The 18,918-nt window shown below is 33.6% G+C and overlaps 1 protein-coding gene and 1 long non-coding RNA gene across 2 annotated transcripts; one reads left to right on the forward strand and one right to left on the reverse strand.

Annotated features, from left to right (window-relative positions):
• Positions 1-8,343: 8,343 nt before the first annotated feature.
• Positions 8,344-16,939, reverse strand: LOC104102216 (protein DOWNY MILDEW RESISTANCE 6). The gene is made up of 4 exons (XM_009609875.4): positions 16,742-16,939; positions 16,412-16,659; positions 9,396-9,720; positions 8,344-8,919 (listed from the first exon to the last, which is right to left on the reverse strand). Exons 1-4 carry the CDS (start codon positions 16,937-16,939, stop codon positions 8,677-8,679), a joined length of 1,014 nt encoding a protein of 337 aa, XP_009608170.1. The 3' UTR covers positions 8,344-8,676.
• Positions 12,880-17,119, forward strand: LOC117278228 (uncharacterized). Its single transcript, XR_004508561.2, has 2 exons — positions 12,880-13,059; positions 16,809-17,119. It is a non-coding gene; the product is annotated as an uncharacterized lncRNA (long non-coding RNA).
• The last annotated feature ends 1,799 nt before the right edge of the window (positions 17,120-18,918 follow it).

Consider the following 18,918-nt stretch of genomic DNA (forward strand, 5'->3'; position numbering starts at 1 on the left):
TTGGAAAAGGCAACTAGGGAGTGGAGACCCTATGTCTAAAAATAAAATCAACTAGGGAGTGGAGACCCTATGTTGGAAAAGCGATTAGGGAGTGAAGACCCTATGTCTAAAAACATCAACTAGGGAGTGGAGACCCTATGTTGGAAAAGCGACTAGGGAGTGGAGACCCTATGTTGGAAAAGCAGACTAGGGAATGGAGATCCTATGTCTAAAAACATCAACTAGGGAGTGGAGACCCTATGTTGGAAAAGAGACTAGGGAGTGGAGACCCTATGTCTAAAAATTATCAACTAGGGAGTGGAGACCCTATGTTGGAAAATCATCAACTAGGGAGTGGAGAACCTATGTTGGAAAAGAGACTAGGGAGTGGAGACCCTATATCTAAAAACATCAACTAGGGAGTGGAGACCCTATGTTGGAAAATCATCAAAGGGAGTAGAGACCCTATGTTGGAAAATATCAACTAGGGAGTGGAGACCCTATATTGGAAAAGAGACTAGGGAGTGGAGACCCTATGTCTAAAATAAAATCAACTAGGGAGTGGAGACCCTATGTTGGAAAATGACTAGGGAGTGGAGACCCTATGTCTAAAATAAAATCAACTAGGGAGTGGAGACCCTATGTTGGAAAAGCGACTAGGGAGTGGAGACCCTATGTGTAAAAATCATCAACTAGAGAGTGGAGACCCTATGTTGGAAAACGCAGCTACGGATTGGAGACCCTTTACTACCATGATTTTTTTTCTTTCTTTTTAATTTCATATATATTTTTTTAATATAATTAGTAAAATGCGGGAAAGAGTTTGGAGAAGACTTCCCTTTTGCAGTAGTTGCTGCAAAACTATTTCTAGCCTTTGCGTAATTTCGTTTTAGTTGCACCTGCTTCTTGCAAGGTTGCTTTTGGATTACACGTATTTCCCTATTTTTTTTCAAACAAAGAATAATTTGTCAGTTTGAAACGGTGGTTGGTTTTGTGGCCTTGATTGTCACTTGGTCTCGGTCCTTTCAGTTGCAACTGGTTGTTTCCTGAATATCGATTGCATTTCTAACCTCGGAGAACCTCTGGCTTTTCCAAATTTTTCCATGATGGTTAGTCATGTGGGACTTAACCTTTTCAACTTTTATTTTGCCCTTGTGGGCATTTGACTTTGAATTTCCTCTTTCAATAGTTTTTGATTTTGAAACATCGGCCAATATGGCCAGTTGGAGTCAACTTGATGCCCTTGCCGAGATTGGGTGCCTTTTCTTTTGCATATTGGCTTGTATCAAGTGAGAACCCTGTAAATCAATCATGCCTTCCCTTCATTGTCTTAGTTTCAGAACAGAGTTAAACCGAAAAGGATTCAAAGAAAAGCAAACAATGGAATAGACAAATGAATTTAGACAAGAGGTATCCCTTTCGGGGAAAAGAAAGAAGGACTTATCTGGAGTGTATACAGACTTCAATGAACATGACATGCCTCTTGGACTAGATGTCTGATCTGTGTAAACCGTCCAACTCTCAGAAATTCATCACAACTCTTGCTTTGAGACTGAGAAACTTTGCCCAGGACTGTGTCGATGCCAATGACTGTGAGGATCCTCTTTTCGATCAGTGGCGCCCTTTGCGGGTTTTCACCAGCTGGCCTCTCTTATTTCTCTTCTCACCATCGCCTTATAGTGCTCTTTATGAGTTTTCACTAACAAGACTCTCTCATTTTCGAATTTCTCTGCTTACCATCGCCTTATGGTGCCCGTGAGGTTTTCACCAATAAGACTCTCTCATTTTATTTCACTTATTTTGTTGTATCAGATCCGAGTAACTGTATCCTCCCATTTTGAATCTCTTTGCCGATTGATCGGAAGGACTTGAAAAGGATTTGGGTAAAAAGGATTTGGATTGAATTACAACTTTGGAACCTTTCAGATAAAACCATCGCCAAATCATTATAACATCTGCCCCAGTTTCACTTTTGAGGGAATTTGGATTTTTGTTTTAGTGTGACTGAACCGAGAGAGGGGCTGCCTACGTATCCTTTCGGAATCAAGTCAAACGCAGTTCAAGAAACTTTTTTTTGATTTCTTTTGTTTTTCTTTTCTTTCTGTTTTGTTTAGTTTTCTTTTCACTTTCCCTTTTTTTCTTTTTTTTTTCTTTTTTTATTTTTCATTTCTTTTCCTTTTTTTTAATAACACTTTTAGGTTCCAAAGAGGGTAATCAAAGAAGAGTAACCGGCTCAAAGGTTTTACAAAATGGTTAATGGTGTTTGGGTAGCGAGAATGAAAGCCTTCGTCATCCCAACCGGAGAACATTAATATTTTATGGAGGATCAAACATAGTATCTTTTGACTGCACTGCATTGACAGTTGTTTCAGGGACATTTCCTTCGATATTTCCTAGGAGTAATGTACTCTTTTGGCAGTACATCTCGTTATAATGTATGGGCCATTCTAATCCGGAGCCAATTTTCTTTAGCTGTACCGATTCTTTATTTTATTTCCTTAAACCTATCTTGATTGCATTCTGATTCTTGATTCATTATTTCGGAGTCTGACAACGTTTTAGGGTCTGAGCATGAAGTCCGCAAGCATGTCATGTTATTGAAACCTGCATTTAACTTAACTGAAGAAAGAATAAAAGAAGTGACAAAATTAAGAAAAAAGACATTCATGGACAATGAAATATTAATTTCATTTGATATTTTTTTTTCGAATTTTTGTTTTTTGAATTTTAAAGATAGAAGGGTTTACATCGGAAAGTAAGACAATAAAGTAAAACATCCGGATCACACCCTGAGATAATCCGGACGCAGAAAGGATAGCAAGACTGGCTACCGAGACTCCCGTCTGATGGGGAACATTCAAGCTTGGCGACCGTTTTTTGGCTTTTCTTCTGTCTCGGCAATGGCTCAAATGGCCTTCAGTGCCGGATCAAATTTCTCATCTTCACAAATTATTCCGACTACTGGCCGATTGTTGTAAGCAGGCAAAGGATTGTTCATCACATCAGGAGCTTCTTCGTCCCGAAGAACGATTCTTTTAGCTTCAATCAAGTCTTCAACTGTCCTTTTGAGAGTCCAACAGTCCTCCGTACTGTGTCCCATTGCTCCAAGAGTGGTATTCACATATAGCATTAGCTCGGTGCGAGGGGGACTCGAGGTTCGGCCGGTTCAGGGCCACTGGCTCGAGCAGACCAAGCCTGATTAGCTTTTGGAACAAGCTTGAATACGATTCACCAATAGGGGTGAATTGATTATTTCTAAAAGGCTCTCTTGGGCGAGGATTGTACTGGGGGACATTTGGTTGAGGATTATATGGAGCTTGGTAAAGATGTGCATTTCTGGGAGGTGGAGCGCGGTTTTGTGTATAATGATGCGACCGCGTGTAAGGTTGCGCGTTCATCACCGCATAGAGAGGCGGTGCCACGGCATAAGCAGCATCTTGAAGGGATAATAGTATGATGGGACCTTAGGAAGCACATATGATTGGCTGAATGACCTGCGGACCCCCCTCGAGCTCGAAGCCATCATGGCTCCCTCTTCTCTCTCATTTCTGGTCATCAAACCCTCCGAACCATTCTGAGCAGCCTGTGATGTGTCCTTAAAAGCAGCATGATTCAAGATTCGACCTGTTTTTAAACCGTTTTCAACCATTTCCCCAATTTTGATAGCCTCATCGAACGACTTACCCATAGCGGACATCATGTTCTGAAAGTAATCCGCCTCTTGGGCCTTTAGGAAAACCATAGCCATTTATGCTTCGTCCATTTGAGGATTTGCCCTGGCGGCTTGCTCGCGCCATTTGACAGCATATTCACAAAAACATTCCTGCGATTTTCTGGACACAAAGTTCTCTTTTTGAATTTTTCACTCTTATTTTTTTTTTGGTCACTCTTTTCTTTTTCTTTTTTCTCCTTTTTTTTCACTCACTTTATTTGATGTCAATGATCGAATACGATGGGGATTGCCTACGTATCATGACACCGCATGAATCAGATCTTGCGTAGTTCGGAAAAATCAGGAATGGAGTAAATAAACTAACTTTTTTTTACTTACTTTTTAAAACACTCAAACTATGAGAGCGTTTAGAAAAACAATATTTTTTTTATTATTTTTTTTGCATTTCGTTATTTTTTCTTTTGGAATTTCAGAAAGAAAGGCTTTTAAAGAGGAAAAAAAATATTTTTGAATTTTTGGTTTTGATTTTTTATTTTTTGAAATTTTCGAAACAAAGACTTCTAAAGAAGAAAGAAAATATTTTTGGATTTTTGATTTACGATTTGTTTTTTGAATTTCTGGGCAAAAGACTTCTAAAAATGGTGGAAAATATTTTTTTGGGTTTTGATTTGATTTGTTTTCTTTTTTATTTTTCGAATGAAAGACTTCTACAAAGAAAAAATATTTTTGGGTTTAAAAATTTTCTTATCTCTTATTTGTTTGAATTTTTCTAAGAAACGACTCCTAAAGAATGAATTAAAGGAAAATATTTTTTGAATTTTTAAAAATTGGGGCCGGAACCGATGAAGTTTGCCTACGTATCTCACATCCGGTGAGAATCAGACCCGCGTAGTTCGGCAGGTGTTGGAGCAATCGAAAAACATGACTTATTTTGAAAATGACTTTTTTTTCTTCAGAGTTTCAGTATTTTTCAAATACCTGGATTTTCAAAACCGGTTAATTTTTTTTTTTTTTACCTCACTCTTTGTTTTTTCTTGGTTCCATTTTCCTATTCTAGAAGCCGGTTAACATGCAAGCCGAAACAAACATATGCACAAATAGCATGTAAAATACATCAAGATGGTCCAATATATTGGGTACACCTGTCCTAGAAGGACCCAACCCCTATGTTGAGTCCCCAAAGTCAAATACACGTGATGCAAATAAAGTTCCTACTAGGGATCCGGCATGAGGCTATGTTATTCTAGGTTTAGATCCTAGGTGTGTTGTTCTAGACCTGGCTTACCCGAGCAGACAACTCGAGCCGGGGGAGGGGGGGCAGGGGCAGCGTACCAGGAATACAGAATCTTCACCGGCTTTACAACTTGTCCGAACCTCGTTCTAAAATTAGGGTATGACTCTAACAGAAAAGAAGTCATGCGAAGCGCACGCTTCCCAAAAGATTTAGAAGACTCAGAGAGAAGAGGGTTTCGTAACAGTTTATATACAGTTCAAGCAATATCAAAGCGGTAAAAAGCGGCATTTAGCACATTAGGCTTAAACACGTAAAAATCAGATAATAAATAAAAGCTAAGTATAACAGCTATTCTAAGCTCAAATTCTGAACCCTGAACTAGAGATTCTGGGTTCTTATTCCCCGGTAGAGTCGCCAGAGCTGTCACATCTCATTTTTCCCGAGGGAATAGGGGATAGGGAGTTTTTTCAATTTAAGTGACATTATTCGAAATGGGATAATTTATTTAATCCAGAGTCGTCACTTGGAATAATTTATGGTGTCCCAAGTCACCGGTTTATTTTAGAATCCCAAATCGAGGAAATTTGACTTTTATTTTTGGTCTGCGAATACAGAAGACCGGGTAAGAAATTCTGTTAACCTGGGAGAAGGTGTGAGGCACTCCCAAGTTTCATGATTTTAGCGCGGTCGCTTAACAATTAATACTTGGCGTAATTATCTGATTTATTATATGTTTTAAACCTATTATGCATTTTTGTCTTTTACCGCTTTTTAATATTTATGGAACCTATTTGAACAAGTCGCGATGTCGCAAACTCATTTGTTTTTGTACATATTGCGAATCGCGTCACGTAAAATGCACCCGCGATTTACAACATGTGTATTTTTATTATTATTCGAAGTTGAAGTCAAGTCGCGTGAAACGCACGCTTGAGTTAGGGTTTACGTATCGAGACCATGCCACAGGAACCATACTCATAGTCACGATGATTTATTAATCGCGCCTAAAGCAACTAGCACGTGTTCATGATTTATTTTTCCTTACAGGTTTGAGATCTGTGTAAGGTCAAGAGCTATGGAAATCAATTGTGAAAAATGGGTCAGCTATTGCTCTTACTAAATTGGGCCTGACAGAAACTATTTTGGACTAGATAAATTAAATTGGATCGTTGTACAATTTGCCCTTTAAAGCCAATTAATGAGTATGCTCAGATACTAGTTCATCAAGATACTCCCTTATCAATTAGTCAATTACAGTAGTACATGTTTCATTAAGCACAGCCCAACCACCGGGCCCAATCACTATTTTTTTTAAAGTCCAAACCTCATTTTTCAATTTCAACTAGTAGACATAGATTTTATCCCTAAAGTTCAAACATTCACTACGTGCCCAAAAATTATTTTTTATAAATCTTCATGTTAATCATCAAGAAAGTAGCAAAATTTAACAAAGCTAATGAGACCTAACAATTAATACAAAAAAAATATTTCAATCTTCATGAATCTAAATAAGATCAAATTATATAGTCAAGCATAATATCTTAATAAAACAATGATGAGATAAATGGACCTTTACAAGACTGTTTTGAAGCTCGGACAATGGACAAGGATGTAAATGGAGTCTCGACCAAAATCGATAAATGGAGCTCGAACTCTACGACTCAACTTTGGAGCTGTTGTTTTCTATACAAAATGGGACTATTTCGCTGGGTTTTTGGCTCGTTTTTGTCGTGCTTTTTAGCTTGGTTTCCAGTTGGTTTCGGGTTAGAGTTTGGTGATGGATTGCTAGATTTTTCGAAAGAAAGCCGAAGAAAGAATGACACGAATAGAAATTCCCTTAACGTAGAATAAGCAAAAATATTTCTTTCAATTTCCTTCTCCCTATTTCTCTCTCTCTCTCTCTCTCTCTCTCTCTCTCTCTCTCTCTCTCTCTCTCTCTTTTTCATCACATTTCTCTTCTATTTATAGAAAAAAATTTCGGAATTTTCAGATTTTTATTTTTTATTATTTATTTATTTATTTTATTTTTAATTAAAAAGAATTTTCATTTCCTATTTTTCTTATTTTTTTTAAAAAAAATTCCCCACTTTCCTTTACTTTTATTTTTTAATTTCTCACTTTTTTACTTTTAATATATTTAAAATCCCACTTTTTTACTTTTTTTTTTATTTACCACTTATTTTACTTTTCTTTTTTTATTTTCCACTTACTTTTACTTTTTTTTAAAAAAAAATCAGATAACCTTACTTTTATTTTTTAATTCTAACTTTATTTTACTCTTTATTTTTTAAATTTTCACATTCTTTTACTTTTATTTTTTAAATTTTTCACTTTCTTTTACTTTTTTTATTAAATAATTTCTACCTAATTTTACTTTTACTTTTTAATTTTATATTTCTATTTTTTAATTCCCATCCGAAATTTGTTTTTTTTTTAAAATAATAATTAATTTTTATTTATTTTCGGTTTTTAATTCATTTTATTTAAAAATAAAGATAAAAATAATAATAAAAATAATACTAATAGTAATAATCGACCTTTTAAATTATTAAGAATATATATATATATATATAAAAAAAAATATATATATTAAATTCTGAAAATATTTACATAGTAAAAGGTGATAAAAATTCAAATATAGTCAAAAATTAGATACTCACAGTGACTTAGTTACCTCGTTTAAGAAGTGTATTACGCCATTTATTATTTAATCAATTTTAACCCATCTTTTGTTACAATGCAAGTTTAATAGATAAACTAGAGGTTCAAATTTCTTAAAATATTAGTTTACATGGTGTGTAATGGAGTGATTTGACACATGATTGTCGTGTTCTATTTATATAATTATATAATTTATGCAATTCAACTAATATTTTTGTCAAATTTACAGATGAACGTAGTCATAATCTTGAATCGGACAAAGGGCTCTTGTACGTGCAACAATGATATCAATAAAACTTTTTCATGTTAGTATCTATAAAATATCTCTATAACAAATAACTTCTCGACATGAAGTATCTGCAATCATAGCCGATGTTGCTCATATTCAAATGTAAACTACATGTTGAAATCTAAAAAAGTAAGAAAATTATCAAGTCGAATTTACAAGGAACTCCCTGTAAATTGACTTAAATATGTAAATAAGCTTAGTTAGAATATTTGTTGTTGATTTATTTAATTAAAAATTTTATAGATTTCGCGGAGCCTTCCCCTTTCTAAGAGTTCTGGTGTTTCTGGTGGATATCCCGATACATAAGGCAATTAGTGAATTCGTTAGCTTATGTTCCTCTTGTATAGCTTTTTTTTGTGTAATGTTCTTCCTTGTATTGTTGTATTGGTTTTTAAAGTTTTCCCCCCAAATTTGCAGGTCTGCATCATAAAATGAACAAAACTCTAAAAAATAATATAATTAATAATCTTTTTTTTAAAAAATCAAAATTGAAGACACACCGGAAACTAGTTAAACAATAAGTAGTAATCTTATTCCTATACTATTACAACTGGACTGAACCGTTATTCCTCTTAATTCCAACAAGATCTGTAGTCCAACTTTCCGAGCTAATTATTGCTAATACTACTTGACAGCAAGTAGCAAAACAGGACGCTGGACTCTTGTTATTGGGTAATTTAATCAGCTAGGCAATGAACAGGTAACTGTTTCTTTCTTCCTCTTTTTTCTAATTTAACTCCCACCCCCATAACTATCGCTCAAAACTAAAACAAAAAGGCTTAAAACTTGAAAAATACTAGTAAATTTTGCAAAGAGATTGTCCAAGATGAAGATGGATCTTTAGTTCTTGAAAAGTTCCAAACAATGTTCTTGGTCCAAATTCCTGCTCCAGAACTTCTTGTAATACTCAGCATACGTAAAGTCCTGATAAATGACTGGAGATCCATCTTCAGTCAGGAGCTTTGGAGCACTGATTTTCGCGCTATCGCACGGACAAAGGAACGAAGCCACTGACAACCTGGCTTTATCAGAATTTACAATAGCTCGATGCCATACGCTTTTGTATCTTCCATTACTCACTGCCTGCAGAATGAACATGACCAAAAAGTATTAATACGGTGTTTAGCTAAGCTTATAAGCTGGTCAAATTGACTTATAAGCACATTTTAGCTTATCTATGCGTTTGGTAAATATTCAAAGTGTTTATAGTCAAATATTTATAAGTTAAAATCAATCATAAGTCATAAGTTGTCGTTCCATGTTCGTTGTTCATCCTTTTCTTTACAAAGAAACTTTTTAATTTATAATCTTATATAAAGTTTTAAGGGTATTTTAGTTAATCTTCAACTGTTTATTAATTATCAGTTTCAGCACACATCTATCCAAACACGTAAAAAATTAATTTCAGCACTTAAAAATGCTTTTCAGTACTTCAAACTTATCAGCTATTTACGACCATCTAATCCAAACGGGCTATAATTTATGGACGGAACTTATAGACACTGGTTAACTTGTGTATAAGCAACAGATCAAATGTACTAAAGGGAGTTCTGATTTACCTGAAGTTGATCACCGAGATTAATGACAAAGGCATCTGGCTGAGGTTTGACAGCCAACCATTTACCATCTTTAAGAACTTGAAGACCAGCTACTTGTAAGTCTTGAAGAAGAATGGTAAGGGCATTTGGATCGGTATGTGCTGGGAGCCCATAAGTGAGTTCTGGTTGTGGACATGGTGGGTAGAAATTGATAGCCATGTGTTGGCCTTGTTCACCCAATACATCCTTTATACACACTTTCTCTAAGCCTAGGCTCTCTGCTATGGCTTCCTGCAATCTGAATCCGAGTTGTCGAACTTCTGTGCAATATCTGCTCACAATTTCCCTGTCAACCAGACCAATGACGATTAAGATTAATTAATTCTTCTTCCAATTAAAAGAAATAATGTACCAAGAACATATACTGAAATCATTTACAATAACCATGTACTAAAATCTGGCAAAGAACTTATGTTTATTGTTTTATTGTATAGAAAATACTTACACCCTCATCATAGTTTGGACCTACGCCAAAAGATTGTACATCCACTTTAATAATTTTTTATACCGTCAATGTGTAACATTTAAAGCACTAGGAAAACTATAACCTATTAAAATACATTGATAGTTGTAATAATCTTTACATTGTTAGCATATACAATTTAAATCCTCCTATTATAAAAGTATCATCATATAAGACTTTTCAAAGCAAAGTGGAAATGTCTTCAAATTACAAAAACATATACTTGTACATACATAGTAGTATCAGCTATAGTATCTTACACAAAAAATGTTCACATATTCTCCCTTCTTTTTCCCTATTCCAATGCATAATAGAAACAGATCTAGGAAAAGTTGTGCGAAGGTTTAAAACCTTGCACTAAAAAGCGGCCCATGTCTTTCCAGTGCTGACTTAAAGCCCAAGTGAAAGCGGCCTGTACTGTATCTTCAAATTGTCCAGACCCAATCTATCATTTCTAATTTTAACGTTGGAGGTAATGGAACAAGGTAGATAGTCAACATGCAGAGAAAATTGATTGGCTACCTAAGTTTTTTGTTGTTGTTGGTAAGAATCCGATTCACCACCTTGTAACCCCTCTTCCAATTCTTCCTTCGCCACCCCCAAAGTATAATAAAAATTAGGCAACGCGGGATTAGAGTTGGGATATTACAGTTCTACAAAATTGCTTGTGTTTTATTTTTCATCTCTTACAGGTACAAATTAATGATCTTTTAAGAAACTCAACAAAAAACCAAAAAAAAAAAATAATGTGCCACAAAATCAATTAACATTACGTGGGCGTTTGGACATAAGAATTGTAAAATTTTAAAAAAAAAAAAGTGAAAAAAAATTTCAAGTGAAAATGATATTTGAAAACTAAAGTAGTGTTTGGACATGAATATAATTTTGGGTTGTTTTTGAAGTTTTGTGAGTAATCTGAGTGAAATTTTGAAAAAATGTTTTTTTGAGTTTTTCAAATTTTCGAAAAATTCCAAAATTCATCTTCAAGTGAAAAAATTCTTATGTCCAAACGGGCTCGTAAATCATACTAATTCTATGTATTCAAAAGTCTACCTCTACCTAAAGAAACTTTTAAAAAGATAAAGTCGGCAACCGGCAAATCTGGAAGCTAAAAGCAGAAATGCAACTAGAAAGCCAAAAAATAACGCGTGAAACCAGCCGCAATTAACACTGACAAATTAGTGCTCTTAATTAGAGGAAAATAAGATAGAATCGATTTTGATGGTGACCTTGATGATCTGGGGTTGGGTGAAAGAACCATCTACAATAATAGGAAAATAAATAAACAAATGCTACGTCGGCGTTCCAATTCTATACCATTCATTTCTCTTCTACAAAACCATAATCAAATGCTCTATGATTGAACCAAAAATCCCATTATTCTTTGGCTTACGTTACTCCATTGAATTTATGTTCCAAGTCTCTTTCGTTTGGTATTAATTAGTCCTGAAAAACGCGTTTTAGCTCCTCCTTCAAACTCATCAAAAGCTGCATATTCTCATTTATATGCTTCAGATCCTGATTGCTCACCCACCGTCATTTACATTTGTTTTAATTGTTACGATTACTCGTTATTATAAAAACAGAAAAAAAATAACGTTTTGTTGATATAGTTATCTATCCAATTAATATATAAACAAATATGTAATTAGTAATTACCGTAAGAGTAACCTAACAATGGAGAGGAAAGATAAAATAATCCATCGCAAAACTAATCCCTTACAATTGTCGGAGGAAACTCCTAGGGGACACAAGTTCGAAAATTCATGGAATGAGACTGCCTTTTGCAGGGTACACAAAACAATGCGTATGACACTTAACTTGTTTATTTGATGTTGTTTGTCGTTGTTCGGCTTAATGGGAGGGGATTTCTTCCATTTGAAATTGGATTTGAATAAACTCTATAGTCAAAGAAATATAGCAATATCTCTTTATAATAATAATTCACAAGTCAAGTTATTTTCGGACCCAATTTTAATATTATGTTATGAAATATGTTCTTTATAAGATCACTTTACTATAACTGTCAAAATATAAACAAACAAGGTTACTATAGAAAAAATTAACTATAATTTATGCTAATTAGTTGGCTTTACTATGCGACTATATGGATCGGGCCGAACGACTTCGGCATAATTCGTGCGTAAAATCACTAAGAGTCCGAGTACCCACGAGATTTCCCTATATTGTTCCTTTTTCTACTGATTCTGTTGTATCTCACGCCTAATTATGATCCCTGTATTTTATTTATTGGACCATTAGTAAGTGTCGATGTCGACTCCCCGTCATTACTTTTTCGGGGTTAGGCTAGATACTTATTGGGTACGCGTTGATCTACGTACTCATGTTACACTTCTACACTAAATGTGCGGGATCTGACGGGTTACTTTGATGGTCATCTTGGCGCGTAGGCGCAGCTGCTGAGGGGGCTTTTTGGTGAGCTGTATTCCATGCTACGCATCGCAGAGTCTTCATCTATTTATTTACTTTATCATGTCTATTTTATATTTCAAACAGATGTTGTACTATTATTGTACTCCTTAGTAAATGTTCATGTACTTCTGACACCGGATTTTGGAATATCCTAATTTATGATTCGATTTGATATTGTCATCTTTTATTTTATATTTTACTAATATTTTAAATATTCATGATTTTTTTATGCATTGAATTCTTTACCTAATAAAATTTATGGTTTCAAAAATAATAAAAATAAATAATTAAGTTGGTAAATCACTGTTGGCTTACCTAACGGCACGTTGGGCGTCATCACGATCTATAGTGAATTTTGGGTCGTGCCATATTTTGATGCTTTTATATTGCTTTGGAAGAATTATTTTTCATTTAAATATTTTTCTTTTCTTATTGACCACCCAATTATATTTTTTTAAGAATATAAGATTATGTTGGTTAAGATTCGCGTCTAATATTCAGGTTTCCTTTCTTATCGAATATATAGCTTATTTCAAAATTTAGGCTAATAACTTTTCCTTTCTTATTTCCCATCCAATTCGATTTTCTTTTAGAAAAAGATTCTGTCATTCGAGAATTTGGATTAAAAGAGGGTTCATCACATTTGAAAGTATTTAAACACCGTCGTTGCTGATTTATAAAAGGAGCTCTGCCTCCTCTCTGGCCACATACATCCATCAACTCTTCCAGGTACGTTTCTCTACTCCTCTTCCTTTTCTCTTTGTGATTTGAAAAATATTTAACAGTAATGTATTAGGTTATATGTTATAAATAGTAGTAATCAACAATAGTCATTTTTAACTTTTGCATCATTAATTTTATAACTTATATACATCATTAAATCGTAACAATGTCAATTTTTTTATATTTCTTTTCTTTAATTTTATAACTTATATACATCATTAAATCGTAACAATGTCAATTTTTTTATATTTCTTTTCTTTAATTTTATAACTTATATACATCATTAAATCGTAACAATGTCAATTTTTTTAGGTTGTATAATATTGTTATAGATACACACGCAAAGCGCGTACACTGCTAGTATAAAAAATGACTATGAAATGTTGTCTACAAACAATTATATCTTAAATTATAAGTATATATTGTTGAATCTTTCAATTAAACCCCAAGCTATTAAATTCGGTATATATTGTTGTATTAATCTTATTTTATTTTCCTTTTAAATATATTTCTATTTCAGTTTCTATCCTGTTTTCTTTTTCTTTTCTTATGTTTCTCCATTTCCTATTTATATAAGCCCAGTTTTTTCCTACGGGTCTTTAACAAATACCCAGGCGGGACAAAATATTTACCGACCTACATAGTTTGCCCCTACCCATTTTTTTTAATACCCAGTCAAAAACCAACCAAATGAACTCAAATTAAGTTACTAAACCAAGTCAAGCAAAGCCAAATCAAGCCAAGCAAAGCAAACCAAGTCAAGCCAAATCAAGCTAAGCCAAGCCAAACGAGTAATGAGTGGGTGCGTATGGATAATTAATTTTAATTGGGTAAGTATATATTGTAAATAATTTTCAAATAAATTAAAAATAATAATTATTTTAAGCTCAATGAGTATTTGCATAAATTGCTCATTTTGCTACTCCAACGGTCCACCTCCTTGTCCTTCCTGAGGCCACTTTTGCGCTCAAGTTTTTTTCCGCGAGGGAAAATGTACAAGAACGAAAATCAAAGGGCTGAAATTGTCAAGGCAAGTTTTCTATCCCCTATGATACTTTTATATTATTATTAATTTTTGAAAAAAAGGAAGTGCACTTTATAATATTTAAAAGTACTTATATTACATCTGTTTCATTTTATGTGATTTTTTTTTTACTTTGTATAAAAAAAATGATTTATTTTTATATTTGAAAATAATTTACCTATAACCACATAAAATATATGTGTATTATTTTACACAAATTTAATTTTTTTTTTTTTTAACTTCATACACAATCAAATAGGTTCACATAAATTTAAAATACTTGTACCCTTAAAAACAAAGTACTTTTGAAGAATTTTTTTGTTATTGCCTAAAAGTTTGAAATTAAAGGAGACTTTGATAGTCCTCGCTTCCTAATTGTACTACCCGACAAAAAACACAAGTTGGCATCATTATCACTTTGTCTGCTTACGCCACCTCCTCATCCAACTCTGACGTCATCACAACCGTGACGTTCACAATGTTTACGTGTCAACTACTGGGCGAATAATAGCAACAAAAATGGTGTTATCATATTTGTTAGACATGACGAAATCAAGTGGAAAGTCGCGATTAGAAAAATTGGATTTGGGCATATAGAGGAAAGGTTCATCCTACATTATTATTTGGCAGCACGACTGTTGATGAATCCGAGGCACGACAATTAAATCTTTGAAATGTGGCCTCACATGCTTATTTCTGTTATCTCTATCGTCTACCCCCTCTTTTTGTCCATTCAAAATTTTAGATATTGATTTCCATTTTTTTCCTTCTCCAAATGAAGTGGTCAGGATTTTATTTTCTTACTTGCTTCAATTTTTAAGAAATCAAGAGTATTTTCACCTACTCTCCATATGATTCGAACGAACTATAATATGGTAATTATTTTGTCAAATAGAGTCCACCTAAATAAGTATAAGCATTTTTGCAAAGTGTAGACTTTGTTGGCAATATTTTTTGGGACCCAAAAATATTACATTGTGTGTTGGACATCATTTGCACAAGTTATATCTCTTTTTTTATACCTAAGAGGTCAAGACTTTTTGCCTATAAAAGGGAAGGCCATTAGTTCATTTTAGACACACCAACAAGACTTAAGTCTTCATTTCTTGTTTCTTCCTTTATTAAAAGTGTTTTGTATGAGAGTTAAGTGTTGGGAAGCACTTGTGTGAACCCTTTCTTTGGAGTGATCTTGTGAGGTTATTCTCTTAGGGTATTTGGGATTAATTAGAGTGTTTACTCTAATTTTGTACTCTCTTTTGTACTCTTATTCTTATAGTAAATTGCTCCTCTCCGCTTGTGGACGTAGGTCACTTTGACCGAACCACGTTAAATTTGTGTCTTCTTTATCTACTTTTATTGTCGTTGTTATCAACTTCAATTGTCTTTGTTATTGTCATTATACCGTTGTTTGGTTATATTCCGCACTATCCGGGTTCCCGATCCTAACACGAACTTTGAAAGTATAAGATGGAAATACAGGTGCTCACTAACTTAAGTAATCCTCTTGGTCAGATTCCCCCTATATGGTACTTCTAGGGGCGGAGCTACAGTGGTGGGTACGGGTTCGGTCGAACCCAGTAACTTTTTCCGAAACTCTGTATTTGTATTGAAATATTTATTAAATTTATATAAATATATACTGCCGAACCCAGTAACAAAAGGGGTTTTGGTTCAACCGTAAGGATTGTGGGTTTGTTGGGAAAGATGGACATTTGATTCCCGCTGAAAATAATATTTTATTTTAAAATTTAGAGCACACACCTATGGTACTTCTTAAATACTCATTAAAATGTCAAAAGAATAAAAAGCAAAGATAAAGAAATTGAAAATGGTTAGGACATTCACATGGAACATGCCTTCTCTAGAAGGTTAGGGAGATTACATGAATTTTGTGAGAGCAACAAAAAAAGAATTTTAATAATTTTTTTTAATTGATTTGACCCTCTGTCTTCAGAATGATTCCATTAGAATGAAATCATTTACTACTATTACTGATCTTCACAATCAAATCAATTTATTACTATATAAATTTTTTAGGTATATTGATTTTTCTGTACAACTGAAAAACACCTGACACGTGCCTAACACATGCCCAAAAAGAATATACTCTTTAAAATATTTTACTTTTAATTTAATATGTTTAAACATGTGAGATACGTGACCACACCTCCTTACGCACTGATATTGTTCTATTTTTACTTGGAGGTATACCAAAATAAAAAAGGCTGACATGATAAGAATTAAACTAATGACTCAGACGACAGCAATGTATCCATTAACATAATAATGAAACTAATATAGATTAACACAATGAGAACATGGTGAAGGGTTTACCTGAAAGAGGCGGGATTGGAAGGCCATTCAGGAGCGTATTTTTCCAGAGGATAACAATGAAGTCTGAGATAATCTCTCCAATTGTGAACCGTCTCCTTTTTAACATTAAAACTAGTGGACAATCTCATCGTCTTGGATGGGTCATCTGAGTACAACTTCAACTTCTCTTCAACAGGAAGGTTAAAAAATTCCCGAGCTATCTCTAGCATTTCCTCTACTAAATTCGTTGGTACACCATGATTAATTACCTAATCATAAAGTTTAAAAGTTCCTCGTTAATTGCCATACATGTAGCAAAAAAAATTAGACAATTGGTGAGATGATAAAAACCTGGAAAAAACCATAAAGATGACAGGCTTCGCCAATTTGACGAATTATATGGTTTCTATCTCCACAGCCCATGTCAATTACTGGAACGTTTTCGCAATCAACGACTTCAGAGAGGCGTGGCCTATCGGATTGAGGGCGGATATAACTTTGAGGGATAGTAGAGTGGCGGATTCCGCTGGACAGAACTTTTGTTTCCATGGAATCTGGCTATCAAAAAGGGGACTATTTGTGATGTGAACCGTTACGAATGACGAAAATAGCACACATTTGTCATTCACCTTCTATGAAAGTTCACGCTATATAGGCAGCTACTACTACAAGACTCTTCTATTGCCATGTGCCGTATGTGTGACCCGTATTTAATACTCAATTTATGAATATGCTTATTTCCTTTTTCTTTTTTTTAACTTCATTTGACGCGACTTTATTAACTTAAAAAATTAAAGTCTTTTAAAACCAAGAAAAAGAACACAGATTTGAAATTAAGAACTGCTCCTTCTCCGGCGATAGATCAATTGCGCAGGAAGCTCTTATTGACTCGACGATTTCCCGACACGGCATAACACAATTTATAAGAGCCCGTTTGTTTATGAATTTTTTTTTACTTTTTTCCGAAATCAATGTTTGGCCATAAAATTTTTAATTTTTCACTTGAAGATGAATTTTAAAATTTTTTAAATTTTTAAAAAATTTCAAAAAATTATTTTTCAAATTTTTTACTCAGATCACTCTCAAAAATTCAAAAACAACCCAAAATTATATTTATATCCAAACACAACTCTAATTTTCAAATATCATTCACTTGAAAAAAATTACTTTTTTAAAAATTTTACCATTCTTATGTCCAAACGCCCACTTTAATATCCAATTGTAAGTGTGACCGTCATCATAAGATTATTCGTTTTATGGTAAATCAGATTTCTCCCGTGGTAAATCAGATTTTCCTTCTTTTAATGGTAAATATTAAATCAAAATTTTATAAATCTTTATCTTATCAAAAAAAAAAATTACTTTTGTTAAGTATCAATTTTTTTATAATTTAGTAGGTGACCTACCACGATCACAATAATCTACTTTATAATTAATGTAAATTCCAGTTATAACTCTTGACCTTTTGAGGTTTAACACTACTAGAAATCCGCTAAAAATAGATCAAATATTTCCGACCAACGTTGGTCGGTCAAAAAAAGCGACCAAACACCGTCCAGCTTGGACGGAAACTGGAATTTTTTTTTTATATTTTTTAAAAATTAAATACCAATCAACGTTGGTCGGTAAATTGGTCAACGAATTGACCCAGCTGGTCAGACAAGAAAATTTTGGATTAACGACCAACGTTGGTCGGTAATCTGGACCCAATTTTTAAAATTTTAATAATTATTTTATTATTTAAAATATTTTATAATATTTAAGAATTTATATTTAAAATTACCGACCAACGTTGGTCGGTTAATGTAGGGAAGCATTTACCGACCAACTTTGGTCGGTAATTGTTATTTTATGCAAAATAACCGACCAAAGTTGGTCGGTTATTACGTCAACATTGGTCAAACTTTTGAATTACTTTTATATTTACTATCTAAATAATATAAATGTAATTCGTTAACACTTTTGTAATACAAATAATGAATACACTAACATATACTATATATAACATGCTATATATGTAGTTCAAGTAGTACAACGAAGCGTGTTATATATATATATATATATATATATATATATATATCTATACACACACACACACACACTTTATTGTAATACTTTAACTATATATATAGCTTGTTATAGTATATGTTTGTTTGTGTGTGTGTGTGTGTGTGTGTGTGTGTATATATATATATATATATATATATATATATATATATATATATATATATATATGTATAGCCATATATATATAAGAACACGAAGCGCTAGGACCACATGGTCGGGTTATTTTAGGGATGGTAGCCGTGGGATATTTCATAACATGGTTGTTGGTGAAAGTAGTAGGTCGGTGGAGAATACAAATCTTGATTCTAGAATTCAGGATATGATTGCGGATGCTTTTGGGATGCACTTCGGGGGTGAGCCCAATGAAAATGTTGAACAAACTCCTAATGATGATGGAAAACGTTTTTATGAACAGTTAGAGGAAGCTAGTCGTCCACTACGTGAAGGAAGTCCGCACTCTG

Source organism: Nicotiana tomentosiformis, chromosome 3, assembly GCF_000390325.3.
Source record: "Nicotiana tomentosiformis chromosome 3, ASM39032v3, whole genome shotgun sequence".
Classification (NCBI taxonomy): domain Eukaryota; kingdom Viridiplantae; phylum Streptophyta; class Magnoliopsida; order Solanales; family Solanaceae; genus Nicotiana; species Nicotiana tomentosiformis.